The 20980-nt window shown below is 44.1% G+C and overlaps 1 protein-coding gene across 1 annotated transcript in view; it reads left to right on the forward strand.

Annotated features, from left to right (window-relative positions):
• Positions 1-20980, forward strand: part of adgrb2 (adhesion G protein-coupled receptor B2) — a 538535-nt gene that overhangs the window by 407485 nt on the left and 110070 nt on the right. The window contains exon 16 of the mRNA XM_079522669.1: positions 9575-9618. Within this exon, the coding sequence (XP_079378795.1) occupies positions 9575-9618 (44 nt within the window). The remainder of the gene's footprint in view (positions 1-9574; positions 9619-20980) is intronic.

The raw sequence follows: 20980 nt of genomic DNA on the forward strand, positions 1-20980 counted from the left end.
AAGCTCTGCACCATTTATTTATTTTCTGGCTACGACTACCGATTATCTTTAGAGATTATTTCATTGGTACGTGTTCTGATTATGCGAATAATCGAGAATCTCACATTATTTTATTGTTAAAAAAAGCATACTGTATGTGTGAACGAACGCCGAAACAGTCCGATTTCCTCTTTTTATAATCGAATTGTCTTTGTCATTTTCAACTTTGCCATGCAATAATAGTTGATCTACAAGCTGACAAGCTCAATGAGAAGCGCCTGCAATTTTCTTTTTTTAAGTATTACATTTAAATATTTGAATTGATTTATTCGACTAACTGTTGCAGCCGCACTTTATGTTTCTATTTATCTTCATGCACTCTGAGTACGCTGTGGCCTAGAAATGTAATTCAAGGTTCCCAAAGAATTCCATTCTCCCAAACGACCTCTGTTGCCGAGATCAGACGGAGCACGAGAGAGATGAACTGCATGCTATGAAGCGCTAACGCTCTGTGCATTCTTGGAATGAACGCAGCCCTTTCTGAGCTTTAATATTTTAGTGGTGTCTCAGGACGCCTATTGACTTAATATTATAATAGAATGTATTATTATAAATGTCTCACGCGGCGTCTTCTAGCTCAAAGGACTATAGTTTAATGAGGAGCTTTGCTCGTGACCCCAATAAGATGCAAAGGTTCATTACCCATTCATTCGCAAGAAAAGGTGGGCACTGTTGAGAAAAATAATGCCATTGAATATTTTATGGTTTTGTAATTGACGGCAGACACACGCGCGCTATATGCCTGTAGCACACACACAGACACACGCATGCTATATGCCTGTAGCACACACACAGACACACGCACGCTATATGCCTGTAGCACACACACACGAGTAGACGCAGCCGCTACGCTAACATGTACACGTCTGCACACTCACTCGGAGACACGACACACAGACACACATGTGCGAACGCACACACGGCTGCAATTAAACTCCAAGATGTGTTCAAGTGGAACCAAAATGGACCCTCGTGGGTCCATTTGGTTCAATCTGTACACTCTCAGAGCCAAATGAACACAGAAGATTATACTCTCTCTCTCTCTCTCACTCACGCACGCACGCACGCACGCACACACACACATACACACACATGCGCGTGCGAGCACACACTCTCTCTTTTGGCCTAGAGTAACTTTCAGGATCTGCAAATGAAATGTGCTCATGTGTGCTAAGCAGAGAACCTGGGGGTCAGAATGATTGCGCGGCGACTTCATCACAAAGGCTCTATGTATTCATTCACCCTCCCTCGCCAATTGATCTCTCCTCTCTGCACGCCACTCACCCGCTCCATATTCAGGCCCTGCTCACTTTCCATATCTGCCATATTATTATGAAGATACAGTATTATTATCGTCTCTGCAGTTCATCTACCCTTCCTGCTCTTTTGTTTCGCAATGCACTTGTCTGTCTGTCTGTCTGTCTGTCTGTCTGTCTGTCTGTCTGTCTGTCATTCTTTCTCATTCTCTCTCATTCTTTCTCATTCTCTCTCATTCTCTCTCATTCTGTCTCATTCTCTCTCATTCTCTCTCATTCTGTCTCATTCTCTCTCTGTCTCATTCTCTCTCTGTCTCATTCTGTCTCTGTCTCATTCTCTCTCTGTCTCTCTCTCTCTCTCATTCTCTCTCTCTCTTTCTCTCTCTCATCACTCTCTCTCTCTCTCTCTCTCTCTCTCTCTCTCTCTCTCTCTCTCTCTCTCTCTCTCTCTGTAATGTTCCGTCTGATACGCTTTATTACTGATATCAAACCGGATCGCTGATTTCTTTTTTTTATAATTTTCTTGGCTTGGCCTTTCCTTCTTTAGCGATTCTAGACCGGATTGCGCAACCGTGCTGCCGTCCACCTCCCATTATACAGGCTGACTAAAAAGCTGAATAACTCGAAATCTACGGAGCTCTCCATGGTTTGGATAAAATGTGCGATGTTCGGAGGTCTTTGCTGATTATCCGGTGATTTAGATGGAAACATTGGCACTTTCTAGAGCAAGAATGCCTTCATTGTAGCTCGCTAGCATTGACGCTATTTATTTAGCATTAAAGATGGACGCTCCAGACAGGAGGTCAGTCCAGCGTGTGCTACATTGAAATCGGCTCGGCAGTCTGCGTTTGGCTCTGCGTCCAGCAGGAGGCAGTATATGGGTTTTAATACTTTCCATTGGTTCAAAGGCCCAAAGGGTGTTCAATAGCATTGGAGTTAGGTGGTTTCTTCCGGACAGCAGCGATATGTTTTGTCTTACTTACTTCTAAATTCTTTTTTTTTAAATCAGTATTCTGCCTCTATCTATTACCTTCCCCCATCTCTGTCTCTGTATGTGTCCTCATTATCTCTCTCTCTCTCTCTCTCTGCCTCTGTCTCTTTAACACGGCTGGCCGTGGAGAAGTGATTTGTGGGTCCAGTGTCAGCCGAGGAGATAATTTCACTGTCTCCCGCTGGTGTTAACAGGCTGCCGTATATACCACTCCCTGCTGGGGGCGCTCTTTTCTGCCCCCACAGCAACGCCACAGGGTCAGGACGGAGTGTTTAGGGCAAAGAGTATGGATATACGCAGCATGAGACGCACACACACTATACTTGTGAGGACATCAACATTTTAGGCCAGCGATTTTATGAATGTAATTTTGCCATTCTGAACCTTTCGTTATCCCTTTAAACGAAGCCGAAAATAGCAGATCTACAAGCGCCCACAGCATGCCACGTTGTGAGCTTGGTAGATTTGCTGTTTTCGGTGTACAACTAACGTAGAATGATTCCTGCCGATAGAATGATTTCTACGTTAGTTGTAATACTATAGTACTGTATAACTCTAAACTCAACCCCTACACCTAACCTCTAAACATGCACACACGTGCCCGTGCGCGCGCGCACACACACACACACACACACACACACACATGCACGTGTTCGTGCGCAAAGGCACGCATTTGCAATTTATTTATTTGCGAAAAGGTGAGAGCGGTCAAGGCTGTGTTGCATTATTGCTGAGCTGTCTTGCTAATCTCCGTGCCTTGAAGCTGACGGGACAACAAGGCTGAAGAGCGAGTGGAGAGCGAGGCTGAACATGTGACCCTACCCAGGGTCTCTGTGTAGAGGCACACAGAGACCCTGTGAGCGAGGCTGAACATGTGACCCTACACAGGGTCTCTGTGTAGAGCAGGGGTGGGCAATTATTTTTCCCAAGGGGCCAAATGAGAAACAGAAAATATTTTGGAGGGCCGGGCCAAAAGGCTGAACTTAATTATGCATAATATCAATTTTATTTCTGTATAAAAAGCAGTAAATGGCATTGTTTTGCAAAGCAATGGTAAACAAAATGTGAAACATTTGACTCAAATTATAGGCAGTGACTATTTTACATCATGATGATGTACAATAAGAGCGCCACTCACTTCACATGGGTGTGATTTTTTTACTTTCTACTTGCAGGCTTGAGACGTTTCGTTTCCCAGTTGAAAACTATGTTTTTGTTTAAGTTTCAAGTCCTGTAAATACTAGCATTTTCTTTTAACAATGAGAACATTAGAGGTAGCTCTCTGTTCCATTCGGAGGACACTGGAGGTGTCACTTACACAACCCATGCTTACTATCAGCGAGTGTTGACTCACAACCATTAAACAACAACGTTCTGAAAACAATAATAAGCCAACCAGTGATGGTATTGTTGAGACTTGGCAGCCTGGCAGGCGCTGTATGTTGATGTGTGCACGTTCGTTCTGCCAGATTTACTTTGTGGTACAACGGTGTCGATCGAGTGTGCCGAAAACAGACGATCCACAAGCTCACGGCGCATCGCCCAAGCGTTCTGAACTTCAGAAGCATGCCACATTCTGGGCGCAACAACGCCTTACGATGCAGCATCTTAAAACATTTTAACTTTATTGGCGAGGCGCGTTAGAGTGGGTTAAATAAAGCAATGAAGCATAATGAGTTTTAACTTGTCCTCCTGCGAGGAAGTTTGGTAATCAAAGCATGCGCCTGCGCCTACCGTGTTGGAGAGCTGCATGCTTCATGGCTATTTGCATTCACCGACGTTGTTGTCAACAATAAATCCAAAAAGCCGACATTTTCGCATATGAGGGGGGTAAAGGAAGGAAGACAGGTTCTCAATCACACGCAATTCACGTGCACAGTTGACGTGCAGATTGTGTGCACTGTGAGAATGCATGGGCTTCAAAATAAAAGCGATGCGGTTTTAGTCCACCCATAAGGTAATTAGAAAGTACGTTTTATTTTCTGATTATCAAGTAATCTTTCGCGGGCCGGTCAGAGTCAGCCGGCGGGCCGTATTTGGCCCGCGGGCCGTACAATGCCCAGGTCTGGTGTAGAGGCACACAGAGACCCTGGTGAGCGAGGCTGAACATGTGACCCTACACAGGGTCTCTGTGTAGAGGCACACAGAGACCCTGGTGGGAAACCTACTCACATGTTTTACTTAAGTAGAATTACCAATAGGCCTACTGCAATATGGAAATATAATATAGGCCTACAATAAAAGCCCAGAATTAATTTACTTGAGTAAAAGTACGAAAGTACCCATTTCATGTATGAGAAATCTTTTGAAATCTATACAGTATAGGGCTGAAGTGGTTATAATGTACGTTTTGTAATAATAATATTAAAAATCTGCAAAGTAACTTGTAACTCAAATTTCCAAATAAATGTAGCGGTAGTAAAAGTACGACATTTGTATCCGATATTTTAGTGTAGTGGAAGTAAAAGTACTGTACATTAGGAAATACTCCCGGAAAGTACAAATACCTCGGAAGTGCACTGAAGTACAGCACGTCTGTGAATGTACGTAGTTACTTTGCACCACTGAGACCATAATTTTGTGGTCTTCAGCCCCGGTGGTGGTAGTGGGCGGTGCGGCGTGCGTGCGTGGGGTGGTGTGCTGACCTTGGCCGGTGTGAGCGAGCAAGCGAGCGAGCGCCCCGGATGCCGAAGCAGCACCATGGCAACAGCTGCCGTGGTCGGCGGCGGGCCGGGCCTCGGAGGGCCAGGGCGCGTAGAGGTCTCTGTACCTCGGTCGTGTCCTCGCTGAGAGGACATCTGCTCCAGGCTCGCCGTACACCTCCCCGATGGCCATAGCAGCCCCCCTCCCCTCCCCCCCGTGTGCGCGTGCGCGCACAGATCGCAGCTGTCGGGTTTGAAACCTTGTATGTCCGAAACCGTTACTTTCCAAGAAATGGGGGGGGGGGGGGGGGGGGAGGATCCCGTGTTCCAGTCAGTCCAATGTGGTTATTATTTAATCACAAGCTCTCATTGGCTACATTTTAATTTAATTTTAATTAAATACCCACAGACACACTTGGAGATACGAGGTGTCCACCAGACAGCGGCGACGTGTTCAAGCTAGCGCCGCGCATGAGTGTCTGTCTGCGTGCGGGTGGGAGCAATACTGTACCACAGAGCAATCGATCACGTGTGTGCGTGCACGCGTGTACATGCGCACGTGCGTAGACATGCGTGCATGCATGTCTGTGTGTGTGTGTGTGTGTGTGTATGTGCGCAGTGGTGAGTATAAGGAGCAGAAAAGCTGCGTTTGTCTACAGCGGGCCGGCAGACCAGATGCCGAGAGCCCTCTCGCTCTCCCTGCAGCCATCGCTCATCCCCCCCCTTTAGGGTGTCAGGCACGGCTTATGATAATCAGCCACACGGTAAACCCCTCTGTGAATTCTGGGGGGAGAACATTCTGCGAAAACGGCAGCTCTACTGTGAGCTTTGAGCTTGTAGATCAGCTGGAAAAAGAGGAGCGGACCAACTACAGTGTCGAGCCCTGGGAGACAACTAGTTGGTTAATGAATAAAACATGATTCAAACCATTCTGTATGGTTGTGGTTGAGTATGCTAATGCAATATAACTATCACATGTGCTGTGGTTGAAGGCGCTCTCTCTACACTTCCATTGAAAAACAATAATATTCCCTGGTGGAAAAGCAGGGATTCCCTCTCAGAAGAGCGATACAAAATGTCGTCTCTGATGCAGGAAGAAAAAAACTAAAATACATTGCGTGGATGCACCTGGGAGCTACCCTCGTCTCATTAGGGAAAGACCAGGGCCACACAATCCGATGCTCCGGAACTACTCTGCCGGAGTGAGAGGAACTGGCACGTAGACTGACTAGGCTCTGTGGGTTGACTCCTGTCCGGGCCCCTCCTACGTCTCACCAGGTCCATTCCTGCTCTCACCAGGTCCTGGACCTGTGCGTTGCACCAGTCTCCCAGCACCAAGCAAGTCATTCAGGAGTGGTGGATTCTCGAGCCGCAATGGTTCTGCATGGTGGTGCTGCAGGCTCTGCTTGTGGCTTGAATGGCCCTCCTAAAGGCCTCACCGTGGGTTTGTTGGGCTTCTTCCTCACGGAAGACACAGGCTGGGGCGCCAACCCAAACTGCTCCCTGGTTCCGACACATTTTTACCAATGAATTTCAAAAACTTTTCCAGAATATTTAACCCAATTTCCAGGCCTATATAACAATTATTCAGCGCAATAATGAGCAATGCCCAAAGACAGGCAGTGTAGCAACAATATAAAGCATAGAATATTAAATGCTATTCTATTCCAAATTTAGTTCCAAATGTTTTGCTATACACCACCTATCCTAGGGGCTAGGCTAGGGCATCGGATCACGCTGCAGCACATTGTGAGCTTGTAGATCGGTTATTTTTGTCACATACTGGTACACATTAGGCTGCAATCATGTCAACGACTTACGTTACATATTTCGTGTAATGTTAAACATGTTTTGGAAAAAGCTAAATCAATAGCCAAAAACAATGCGTAGCCAACTATTTTTCCAGGACCCTTGATAAACGTTTTCCAGAACTGGATTCTATTTTTTTCAAAAATAGTTCCAGGAAGTTCATGACCGTGGGAAGTATAGGGTTTAAGCGTTTAAGCATTTTTGCCAAAATGGCTCCAATGTTCCTGGCCTTTTGAAGCAGAGAAGACAATCCTCCTCTTTTGAGGCGGAGAATAACTGAGCTGTAAAGATACACCCCGTTATTACCGTCCATAAGTGCAGTTATTATATCCGGAGCTGTCGCTCTCTGTGAGCGAGCAGACAGCGTCATTATGTGCCGTTGTCACAGCTTAAAGAGGAGACAGACACTATGGGAGTGCTCGCGGTGTCACTCCTGATGGAGCCCGCTGCTGCATGCATGCATGCGGCGGTGTGAACTGGGCGCCGCACCTCGCCTGATTGATGATCCGAACGCTAACGGAGCCTCCGCCGCATAGCAGGCGGGGCCGCTAACTCGCAGGCCGGCAATGTCTAATGTTGGCCCGTGCCTGCCTGTCGCCGCCGTGCGTGGGCGACGGAATAAAACGCTGTCATCCATCAGTCTCGTGCCCACCAGCCTCCCGATTATCCTGCCAAGGGTGTATAAATGTCATGATCATCATCATCACAGCCTCCTGTCCTCTCCTCCCTCGTTGTTCGCCTGTGTTGGAGCTTTAACCGGATCCTCTCGTCTGATGAGAGTATGGATGAAAACGGTTGGTTCAGGCCGGGACTGGCAACGGAAGAGAAGGTTGTGCTTAGCCTATCCGTTTCTGAGAGATCAACAGTGCTCCTCGCAGATATTGAGGACCCAGGGAGGGGTGACTTTGTCTACACCACAGTAAAATCCTGAGTGTTCATTCAACTCGGAGTGTGCAAATGTAACCAAATGGGTCCTTATCAAAACCCCGATAGGGTTGCGTAAAGACCCGCCCCCGCTTTGTCTCTTTGCTCCGTGGTTACCAGACAGTCCAGACTGTCGTCCGAGGTGGAAAGTCTGGTGACACTGCAACACAAACACTAACTAATCCTACCAATGAAAACTAATGGTTACATTATGATATATGATTGTGCCTGACCAAAAGACATTTACAAAAAGCAAGCTCCCATACTCCCATATTAAATTAATCAAACCTAATTCTTTTTACAACTTTTTTACACGGCAGCAGCACCCTGGACAGTGTGTGCACACAGTACAGACAGGCAGGGGCGGGTCTTTATATGCAACCCTATCAGGGTTTTTAATGAAGCATTAGTACACACTCAGTTACAAATGGATAAATCAACCCTGAGGATTTTAATGTTTTGGATCAAATCCAGGAGTGCAGATGTGAAGGCGAATCATTCCTTGTCCTTACTCCTTCGCTGATTATTTGAAATGATGGGGATATTCGGAAAACATTTAGCTCTTTTGCACGTATCCTTCCTGAGAAAATTCCCGTGGGCTGTGGTGAAACCATTTACTGTACACATTATTTTATATTCCCAGACAAGCCACTTGCTATAATCCCCTGTACCATGAGGGGGAGCTCCTTCATTCATATTCATTTCAAAGGCACCTGCTAGTGCAGTTCCTTGTAAGGGGGGCTAATTGATTTGTCTGTGTCCTCTACCACCCCGGAAACAGGTTCTTGTTTGTAGGGCATGCCTTCTCTTGTTGGCACTGTAGCTGAGCACATGTTTGGTCTCACTGTTTCAGTTGCACTAAGAGTTTGATCTCTGCAAGGGAACGACAGGTTAAAAGCAATGATTTAGGTGCGTTTTAATGCTCGTGACGAGGAATTAACATCTCACAGGGAGTCCCAAAACTCAACCCGGCAGCCTTTGCCCAGAATCGATCACAATCCAGTTGCTTTTCAATTATATATAATTATAGGCAGAAAGGCCACACATGACTCCCCGAATGGGATCAATTGACCGCTGCTGATCAGCAGTGAAACAAGGCCAATATAGTCTTCTGGCAATATTGATCCTGTGATCGGCTGACTGATCGAGTCTTTGTGAGCCCTCTTCTATACTACGTGTGAATGAGGTGTGATCACCAGATGAACGACTGAGCCACAGTTAAACGGCCCAGGAGTGGCTCGATTAACAGTGAGTGAGCTCGTCTCTAGAGGTTAGAGCTAGGCAATATATTATAGATTTGATATCAATATTATGTTCTGAAAGCACCTATAGTCATCCCTATAATATGGTCACTTTATCCATATCGAGGTAATGGGTAAAGAAAAAAAAGAGAAACAAAAAAACAATAGTGCAATTTTGTCAATATCCAGCCGTACATGGCAAGGGTTTTTTGTGTGATGTCGTAGGGCTGGTGGCTTGAGTAAATTTTTTTGTTTTACAGTATCTTGCTTTCCTCTCTCTCTTTATACTTTCTCTCACACCTTCTCTTTCTCCCCCTTCAAGCGGTCGCTGTTTGCTCCTCAGACCTGCAAGGCAATGACTCTTTCCTCATGCTTACCTCGTTCCAATCCCTCTCCCGCACCCCCCACCCCCCCTCCGCACACACCTACCCTCTGTCTCAATCGCTCTCTTTCATTGTCTGTTTACCTCTCTCTGTCACCCATGCAGCATCAGTCTTTCTCCTCTGGCAGTGAGCTATTCTGTCTCCTCAGCGTCCCGCTCCCCCACTCATCCTCTCAGCCGACAATAACCGTTTATCTTCTCTTTTCCCCTCTTCTCTCTCTCTCTTTCTATTTCTCTCTCTCTCTCTCTCTCTCTCTCTCTCTCTCGTCTTCCCTTTCCTTATCTTGCAGGGAACATCGGATCCTCGGTGTGTAGTCTGGGATTATGGGAACCCGTAAGTCACTTTGAATGATTCTGACACGTTTCCATGTGGTTGTGCGGAGTGTGTATGCGTGTGTATGTAGCCTATGATACACTAGGTGTGATTATATAATATATAGACACATTTATACATGTAGAGGTGTGTGCGTGCGTGCGTGCGCGGGCGCACAAAAGTGACACTTATTGTTGGCCATGCATGTGTTGACTGTGTGCACATAGTGTATGTATATATTTCTTGTGTTTGAATCTGTGTGCTCGTGGACAAGTACCTTATTATTTGTTGAATTTATGAACTGAAAACTAACGAAGTAATGAAGTGCCTCGTCTCAGTGTTAATTGAATTACTCATTGATAACAAATGCTCTTCTCTCACTGTTTCTTAATTAAGCACTCAGGAGCAGAGAAGCATATTCCTTTTATTTCTGTTATTTTCTTCTTTTTTTACTCTTCCTGCTTCACTTTACAGAGTCAGACCATTTCCGTTTGCACATCCTGTGTTGTCTTAACGAATCGCTAAGTGCTTGTGCATTCTGCAGCCTAATGCCTCGCCATCTACCGAATGGCCGTCCTCCCATTTGTCTATATATGTAGGCCAGACTCATTGATATTCCTGACTTATAGTGGACCATCAACTGTGTGATAGATACGTTTAAAACAATGCACAGCGGCTTAGCCCTGCGGTGGTGGTATAGCCATTAACCCACATACTGATCAGACGTTTTGTCGATAGCACAGTGATGTCCAATTCAACTTCTGGGCTTAAAAGTCGGTGAACTAGGCGATTATCTCCAACTTTCCTTCCAAGTCCATAATCCCCTACTACTGCATTTGAATACCAGATACCAATATCCATTTTAATTCTATTGGTCATAAAGAAGGACTGATAGAGAAATGCGCTCGCTTGGTTCTCCTCGGCTTTCCCGCCGAGGGCTCGCTAGTCCGTTTATTTAAATACCGCAGATAAGTCCCCTGTGGCCCAAGCTAGTAATGAGTGCAGGTTTGCATTGGGAAAGAGCATACGAGATTGTAACTTATCAAACTAAACCTTTCCATCAAGCAAAGAAAAGCTTGGCAAAGTCAATTAGCTTGCCAGCAGATTACTACAGCAATCAAATTAAATTTCCAAACATTACAACGGCGGAGAGCCAAGCGGAATATAAAGTAGTGAGATAGGGGGTGATGTCTATCACCCAAGAACTGTCAAACAAGAAGCACTGTGGACCACATCCAAATGTTGTTGCCAGGAATTGGGTAACAACAACCAGCAGCAAGCCACGTTTGCAGGCACACTCACTGTTGTGGGTGACACGCACGCACGTGCAATGTTTTTTATGTGTTGCACACAGTAGATTTTGACTGGAGCAGGGTGGAAGCACACAGACATACTGGAAAAGAACATGTTGTACAAAGCAGCCGTTTGTTTGCTGGGGGATCTCACCTCTCTCAACCTGGCTGTCACTCTGACTGAGCCATGGGCTTTGAGGTGGGGGCCAGGCAGATGGGAGGTGGAGGTGAGGATATACAGTGTATAGATAGTAACATGGAATGGACACCAGCACAGTACAAAAGGCAGAGCGCGGCCAAGTGATTTTCACAGTTTCACAATTTTTAAGGACGGTAAGGGAAAAAAATAAGAAAGATATTAAGACACACAACTTGAATTTATAAGCAAAACAAGTGTTAAAAGCTTGCCCAGTGCTACGTTGATGCATCGATCAGGCACACTCAGGTGCATTGCATGGCCTGGATATTGCATACTCTGACATCAGGTACTGAGGATCTATACAAGCTGATAACACAGATGTCTATAGAGTAGGCAGACAGTGCTGTGCTAACGTCATGCTAACGTCATGCTACTGCCATCGTAGTACTGTCATCTCATCATAGACTGATCATCAACTTCTCTTCAAACTACTGCCATCGTAGTACTGTCATCTCATCATAGACTGATCATCAACTTCTCTGACAACGGGCAATGATGAGAAGCGGAAATCTGTTTAAAATATATTTATTAGTGGGCTCGCTCACTCATGATGTTTCCACTATACAGTAGGCCTACATTAAATGTATTATGTATTTAATGTATTATTTTCCAGAAAACTTCTAGACTTAGTCTAGAAGAAGCTTTATTCAAACTGTAACCGTCTGCCCGCCGCAAATGAGGAACACGAGGGTGTAAATTAATAAACTAGCCCGCTAAACCCGAGATTCTCGGGTTTGAGCGCTTCCATTCTTTAATCCATTTTTGATACGATCGTAATGCTAGCTGATGTTGCTACACGCATCAACACAGTGGGACACTGTGGCCGCGGCCATTTTGAACATGCGTGCGCATCCACTTCCAGTCTAAGCCCACCATTCACAGCTCTGTATCTCAGAAACGACATTGAGGGGCTGTTTCTGGTGAATACAAGGGTTTTCAACGGGCTGTAGCAGGCGGGCTGACACTCGCGGTCGCCTTTTTCCACCACCGACCGACACAACATCCGGGCATGAGACCACACATAGCAGTTTGTCATTGTATATATTCGGTTACGGATATTTGGCTCTTCAAAGTAAGTGTTACGCGCGATAAAACCTTGGCAGTACGCTATCGAGGGATTAATTAATGCTGGCGGTTAATTATTAATAGGGTTGGCGTCTTCAGGAATATTAACAGGGACATTTAGAACCATATTCAAAATGCTAAGCTTTTTAAAACTTTAAGATTTTATACTGAAAGTCAACGGATTACGTGAGCAAGCACACTACACTACAGTCTATTTCTTCAGGCACAGTACCAGTCTACCTGTAATTGTTTTTGTGAGGAATTTATTTATGATATTGCAGTACCTACCTCGACTGTGTAACTGTGTTGCTGCTGTTAGGAATTCTTGCTATATGGCAGACGGATCTATTCACGACTGATCTTTGTGGAGTAACATGAGCGCTGACCGCCCTCCGGCAAAGCATGCTGGCTAGCGGAAGGTTTCCCAAAAACATCTTGGCAAATTTTCAAGTTGGCTCCATATCTTGATACATTTTTGCTGCTGTGGTTGGTGCAACATGCATTCTAGGGTATTTTGCTGTCCAAAGTTCACACATCACCCCTGATGCTTTCTCTCTATAAAGTGGTTGGCGGACCAAGTTCACATCCGGGTATTTCGACGAGAACTTGGCTAGATGTGAATTTTGATTAGTATTTCTGCTGCGATTGATGGCGTTTCACAAGTTTATGAGAACACAAGTACAGACAAACAGCTAATGGCTGAGATGTGCAGTGACTAGATAAACTGAACTTTTGTTATGTTACTAAGACAACAAACCCAGATTTTTCATGCAGTTTTGGTTTTCTTTATTTCCTGTCTGGATTAATGAAGTTGACCTGTGAGAAGTAAGGATACCCTGAATTTCAATCCTCGTCTTCCTTTACGGCACCCACGCCTCAAAAGCTCCAAGATAAAAACTCCCGACCTCAGAAGACATCACAGTGTTTATGTGTGTGTGTTTATTTATTTATTTTGCCCCTAACTGGCCCATATGTCTGTGCCATCTGCCCACCCAAGATGGAATGCTCATCTTCCCTCATTGTCTCCCCGTCTCACTCCTCGGTCTACTCCCAAACGGTTTCCATTCACGTCCCCCGACTCAAAGTGAAGCCGTTAAGTTTAGCATATAATAAAAAAGTTTTATGCAAGTCGGAAACTCAAGGGCCTTGGTTAACAAAGGCAAATAAATGTGTCAACATCTACGTATTTTACAGCTTGCGGATAATGTTCTCGGAGGAGGGGGGGGGGGGGGGGATCCTGTGATCAACGAGATGAGAGGGACAAATACTGTGTTCAACATGGCACATTTACTACTATGCTGCATTTACAATGTTGTGTCAATTAAACGATGACTCCGTGGCCACAACACAATTATGCTACAGAAGATAAGATAAACCTTTATTGACCTCTGTGGGGAAATGCAGGTGTTAGCAGCAACGGCAGTAAGTGTGAAACACAGGGTAGGTAAGAGTATAAGAAGAATATTATAATAAAGTAAAACTAATGGACCTACTGTAGAGTACGTGTAGAGTCTGGTCCTAGCCATCGGCACTTGGTCTGACTGAGTTGTATATTCTATCACTAAAAATAAGTATAATGTACAACCTACTGTATATACCATCATGCTTACAGTATTGCAATACATTATAGAATGCTTATCATACTGGCAGATATCAGTTGTAGTTGTAGATCAACGGTTCAACCGTTACACAACAAGGTTCAAGTCCAGCAGTGAATTGGCAATGTATTCTGTCAGCAGAGAGAGGGTATAGGCCTATTACATTTCCACTTACATCCACTTATCACGAAACATTGCTTTCTATCATTTCCCAATTCAGAGGGTGTCACCAAGTTCCAGGCGGTATCTGTGGCGGCAGGAGAATCTCTGTCTAAGGAAGGAGTCCCTTAGATTGTTAGAGATTCTGTATTGGACTGTATCTAGACAGTTCAGTCAACTGACAAGGTTCTGCTTGAGTCCCAGATTACAAGTTGAGTGTAGGCTATCTCTCTCCTGAATCTAGGATAGTCCCTTTCATATAGGCAATGTGAATGGTAAATTATGCATTTATATAGCGCCTTTATTCAAGGCGCTTTACATAGATTGTGCATTACATTCACACATTCACACGCCGATGGCGGAGGAAACCATGCAAGGCACCAACCTGCACATCGGGAACAATTAGGGGTTCAGCGTCTTGCTCAAGGACACATCAACACTATCTCTGGGGGAGCCCGGGATTGAACTGGTAACCTCACGGTTCCCATCCAGCTGTTCTTGTTTGTGTAAACACAAACATTGAAGACAAAAGTGAACACAAACATTGAAGACAAAAGCAAGGACGCAAATTGTGATTGGCCAGAATGAGATGATGTACTGTATGATGACGTATGATGATAAGAGTACCCCTCACTTCACACAGGTGTGATTTTTCTTCTTTCAACCTGGTTTTCTTTATGCATATCATTAAAGCGTTTTTTGTTTTTGTTTTTGTTTTTGTTCGTACCAAAAAAACGATTATTGTTGCTATGGTTAGCAACCAAACAAACGAGCATGGTTGCTATGGTTAGTATGTGACGTCACTGACGTCACATACTAACAATTTTGTAACCCATTTTTCACCCCTGTGTCATTTATCTAATGTGACCCTGGGCTCTACACACCCTCCGCCAACCTAGTCCCCATATATGGGGGACATGGGGAGAGCAACGGACTTGAACTCATGCTTCATTCATAAAACGAAGGTTTTTAACATATCGTTTCATTTCACAAAATTTCTAAAAATATAGAAAATAGCTGATCTACAAGCTAACAACGCATCACAATGTAACACATTGTGAGGTTGTAGATTGGTTACTTTGGCTATAAACTTCCTCCGCCTTGACTTCCTCATTGGTGTGCCTTTGGCACAAAAAGTTTGCAAACCACTTATCTACAAGACTACACTCAGGGAAAAGCCTGCTCAAATCTAAATGCTATACTTTTAACTTTGCCATACAATATGGTTGGGAGAAAGTTCCATTCAATGCCTCCTATTGACATGGTCAATAGTAATCTTTCCACTGTCAAGACAATTTTCTGTGACCTTTTTATATATCGCGAAAAACAAATGCAATGTGTTTCCACTGGCTGGACTGAAGGAAACAAATGGGTAAATAAACTGGCTTGTGAAAAATTATTACTATTAGGCAAGATGACAGCTGCTGCTGTATTCGACAAATGTGTTTCCTCTGCTATTTATTGTATAATTTATCCATGCACAGAAAAAACTGTTTTCAATTCGACAAGTGAAAAGCTCCTTTGTGATAATGAAACTGTATCCTAATTTGCCATTTCCATTCAGTGTGATAATAACTCACACAGAAACAGTTGGATGGAAACTCAAGAGTAGAAGGTTTGCCTGGAACATATTGCACAGTTTGCCTTATCCAAACTCTCTCTCTCTCTCTCTCTCTCTCTCTCTCTCTCCTTCCCCCCCAACACCCCATCTCCGTCGCTCTGCCCCTACCAGGGGAAATGGTGATGGATTTTCAGCATGTCTTTGCTGAGTGCTCCATGACCTTGCCTCTGGCATCTCTCTGTTATGACCCTCTATGCTGCCCCAGTGTGAGCTCGGTGGCTCGACCCCCTCTGACACGCACACACGCACGCACACACACCACCACTCATATGCACACCCAAACAAACACTTACCATATATAGGCCTACGGAAACAAGTCACGCACACAAACGCAATTCAGTATGTGCATACAGACAAACGCATGCATTGCACACAAAATAATTCATATTGTTATTTTGTACTCAAAGACATGTTACATGTGTGTGGAGGCCAGGGGAGCGAACAAAATAATTATTAGTGAAAAAGTAAAAAAAATGAAAAGCCATAAAACGGCAAGAATCAGAGTCCGCTCGGAAAGGCTATTCTAAACAGGTGGTTTTGAAGGTAGGGAGGGGTCGTTTCTGATATGTCTGGGGAATGCACAATTGCACACAAGTTACTTGGACAATATTCCTGATTGTGTACATTTGTGAGCTAAGAAGGACATCTAATGTACTTTTAGTACAGATTATACATAACTGTATAGCTCAACTACAGCTGACTTCTAATACAGTATACATAACTAGCTCATTTTTATTGTATAAAGCAACCCTCCCAGATGTTCTGTTTCTGCAGAGGCCGCCTTTGCAATCAGAACAAATTACATTCTGCTCCGGATAAACGTATAAAATATACATCGCACTGCTGAAACATTTATCTGAACATCATTCATTATTTCCGTTGTATTTCTAATCGCAGTGGGAAGCAATTCAATAATCCTCAAAGGGCAATGCATTATCCATAGGCAGTGGGCAACTGGGCATTAACTGTATATCTGATGTTAAAGTGCATTGGCATGAGAGGCCGACCTAATGGATGGAGATAGTTTTAGTTGTATGTGTTAACTCTGTGTCTGATCCCTGGTGCTCTTCTTCAGCTATAATGGAGGATCACTAGATAAAGACCTCCTGCCTCGGCACCATCATCAGCCTTGGCAGAGGTTCTCAAAGTGGGCTCCAGGGACCCCCCTGGAACCCCTCACCTCACGGACCCTGTAGGAAAGATCTGTTAATGTAGCATGGAAATCAGCTCAACCACGTTAACCATATCAGCCATTTAAAAATAGCCTAATCTCACAACGCCGTGTGATCTTGTAAATTGGCTAATTAAGATGAACAATTTAAGGGAGCCTTGGCCTCCGCACAGTCAAAACTGTACAAAAGCTCAAGCTTTCGGGCATAGACCTTCATCTGATTGGCTAATAAAAAATAATCTTGAATTCAAATTTATTTTTGAAACATTTTAACATAAATCTTGTATGAAAAATGGCGAGAACCAGTGCTTCTCCATGTTTGACAGTCAAGTGACCTGACGATATACCTGGAATTTTAAATCCACTTTATTTAAAATAAATAGCCTACTGTAGCAGATCTACAAACTAATTTAAAAAAAGGCCTTAAGTACATACTAGTCAATACCTAGATAACAATAAAACAATCTCTGCCAGCAGGGTTGTCTACCAGGACCCGCTCATTTTGGAAGGCGGTTTGGGCAATTGGATATGATAAATCTGATATATGTTGAACACATGACGTAAGAGATAATGTGTATCAAATTGTGTGAGTTTTGGTTGTACAAGTTGTAAGCAAAAAGTGTGTTTAAAAAAAGAAAAGTAGCCTACTTGTTAAAATATTGGCCTATACTGTAAATGAGCATTACAAATGTCTAACAAGCAATAGCAAACCCCTGCTCTTGGTCACATTTGTACACTTGTTGGGGTTATAGGTTAACACTGGGATTTGACTGTTTATTTTTAGGTTAACACTGGGATTTGACTTTATTTTTAGCCCTGCCATGCCACGTTTGCTATGTGTTCATCTTCAATTCAATTTACAGTGATCATAACAATGATTATAATGGCATAATTGCAGATCGTGCAATTATGTCTCCCAGGGACAGAGCACTTTACCTCAAGCGCAAATTAGCTTTTATAATGTGTTTACGTCTTTGAAATGGCTAAAAGCATATTAGACGCACAGTATTGCTTAACCTCAATGGGATACTCTAATCAGCAGTGATGGTGGTTGAATTGGAACACAAGAAAATGCTAATTCATTGACATTACACATTGACCACGTTTTATTGAACGTGTGAGCATGTGTACGAAAGCACGTTGTGCTAAAACACCTTTTTGTTCTTGCCTGTCACATATCATTCGCATCACCTCAATGTCCAACTTTCCTCTTTTTCCAATTCCTTGCCTTCTGTGCTTGTTTGGTCTTTTTTTGTTTGTTTGTTTCCCTTGCTATATTGTGTTTCCCATATCAGTGTACTGCCAGTGACGTGCACACAAACACAGCGAGCCCAAGGGAGACAGGATGAGAGATGATAGGGGAGAGGAGGTGGAGGGGAAGGAGGGGAGGGGGTATAGGGCTTGCTCCACTTTTCCATATGACAGAGCAGAAGGGATCAGGGCAGTGTCAAAGCGCGAGTCAGTGCAGCGTGAGGGAGTCGGTCAGCAGGGCTTATCTGGGCTCTTCATCCGCGGGGGCACATCAGACGCAGACAGACCCGTGGCTTATTCCCCCCCTGCTGCTCTCTGCGCAGGCTGTGAGTGGTGAGGAGCGGGTCAGCTTCTGTCACACTTGTACCTCGACTGGAAACGGCAGGCCTTAGCCTTTGTCGCGCTACGCCCTGTGTAAAGACGAGTTCTTTGAGATAAAAAGGCGAAGTGGGATCTGCAGGCAGGAGGGTGAACTTCAGATGCTCCCTCTTTCCACTGATTGGACTATATGGAGGATGTTGGGCTGCTGACACCTCGGACGAAATGTAACTTGTCTCGCAGTGCTCAAGACTTGAACTAGGTTAGAGCGGTTTGTTTTTGAGGCAAGACTCGCTTTGCCTTACCTGCCGTTATGAAGGCATCATCATGTGACCGGGGAAGAGGAAAGGAACTGTCTGTCCCACTATATGGCCAAGTATAGCCTATAGCACTTAGATTTGAAGACTGAGTGTAGTCACTAGGTTCTCTCCCTTTGTTCTTGGTGACAAGTTGTGATAAGAGGTAGTGAAATGAAAGACATCCTCTCTGCCGACTGCTGGAATACGGTGCCAATTACTTGCTGAATTTAACCTGAGTTGAATTGGCCGTAGGTGAGTAACAGTTGAACCTCATTGTTTCGTGTTTTTGTTAGCTGACGTGACATCATATAAGCAACATAATAATTCTGAACACTGTATTTGTCCCTCTCCTCTTGTTGACGTTATCCCCTTTCCTCATTATGCTGCTGGAAGTAGGCTGACAGGGCACTGTGTTAGTCTATTAACCCCACTCAGCCCCATTATTATTTTGGCCCCATGGCCATTATTTTGTGCTTTCATCCCCTGTGCACTGGCAGCATGCTTTTGGTGAGATAAACAACATCTCCAAACAATGATGTGGCTGGCATTTCCTATCATCACCAAACGGGAAGAAGGATTCTCAGTTTCTGTTTTTCAGGCTGTGATTGACAAAGCACTCGCAATGGCGGCCATCTCATCTAAATCTCGTTGCATGTTTGTTTTGTCTTTTAACACTGAAGCCCTTATGTTAAGCTATACTATTTATTCATTTATTTGTGACAATTATAATTAACAGAATTGTCTGCGGGTGACATTTATGTTTTTTAATAGCCATCTATTGTCTGCGATTGACATACATACGTTTTATATCGCTTTATATGGATCTGAAATGGCTCTGTTAAAATCAAACTTTAGCCCTGAGCCGGTTGCTATAGGCAACACCTTGCTCACCCCCGCACGCACGGAACATGCTTGCAAATGTGTAGACTATTGTTATAACTGCTGAACAGACAGTGCTGTTTGAACAGCTTTCATTCAATAATTATGATCTTCTCTGGCATTTTTCTCAAACTACGTCGCTGTCCGTTGTGCTGATCAGACATCCGAGGTTCGGATCTGATTTCTGATTTTTCACGGCATCGTAATTGAAATATGAACGCTAGAGAAAGATAGCTAGCATGAGCTAATGCTAACTTTAGCCTTAGCCAGGTAGAAAGTGGTTCAGATTTATTTTTGATAACGCTACACACTTTGGTTGGTGTAGAGAGAGTAGTGGTTCCCAAACTTTTCAGGCCGAGACCCGAAAGAGAGATTAGATGTTTGCCCGGGCCCCAAACTAGTGAAAATAGCAGATCTACAAGCACACGACGCGTTGCTTCACGCCGCGTTGCGAGCATGTAGATCAGCTATTTTCACTACTTCTTAATTTTGTTTTCTAATTTCTTTGATTTTTCTTTTATTTCTCCATGCAATTACTGAAAAAAATCATTGAATTTGGTTTAAATTCATGACAAACGTTGCTTTTTTAGAAATGCTTTTTGAAAATATTTTAAAAATAATAATTAAAAACTAAATGTATACGAAACCAAAAATGAAGGGACCCATAAAAATGTGTCCGCGACCCACAAATAGGTCCCGACCCAGTGTTTTGGAACCACTGGTCTAGAGAGACAGGACATTAAGATCAGAGAGAGGGGAGAGACATACGATACGAGACGGGGGTCAGATTTGAACCTGCATACATGGTACATGGCTCTCACAAGGAGCGTGGTCTGTGAACTAACCTGCTGAGCCACCATGCCGCCATTCCAAAATTGTGCAGAATGTCTTGTGTCATAGCCCGGGCAGCCAGAATGGCGGGCCATTTATGGCCATGGCGGAAACCCATGTATCTCTGCTTTTCCTGTCTACTAGCAAGTGAGCACACCAGGAAGAAAGATAATCCCAGTAAAGAGGCTTATAAATTAGCCCGCGGCCACGCCAGAGAGCAGAGGGTGGTGAGGTCAGTGTCAAAGCATCCTCGCACATGCAGACTCGGAGAGGGAGAAAGAGGGAGAGAGTGAGGAGCATTGCGTGGCAACCTCACATGACACCGGTTCCAGCAAAAGAAGATTATCCAAGACAGTGGGCGTCTGCACACAAAAAAAGATCTATTGAGCCTTGAACTCATATGGAAATCTATACTGTAATACTATACTGATACCTTGTGAACCACTAAGGTCAGATCTTCTAGCCCTGTTTTCAGACATTTAAAAAACGAAATCCTAATTTAAAGATGGAGTGCCGTGATTTATTTCCAAACTAAAACATGGTCATCAGGTCTTATTGTTATATAAGGAGGTATAATTTTTTTTCCAAAAAAGTGTAAAGTATTTGTTAAAATGTTGTTTTTATGTGGGCACCAGTTCATTAAGTATGCCTGGTTTGCCTAATGGGTGGTGATCCACCTGAACTGAAGCCGCACCCACAG

This window comes from Electrona antarctica, assembly GCF_951216825.1.
Source record: "Electrona antarctica genome assembly, chromosome: 15".
Lineage (NCBI taxonomy): Eukaryota > Metazoa > Chordata > Actinopteri > Myctophiformes > Myctophidae > Electrona > Electrona antarctica.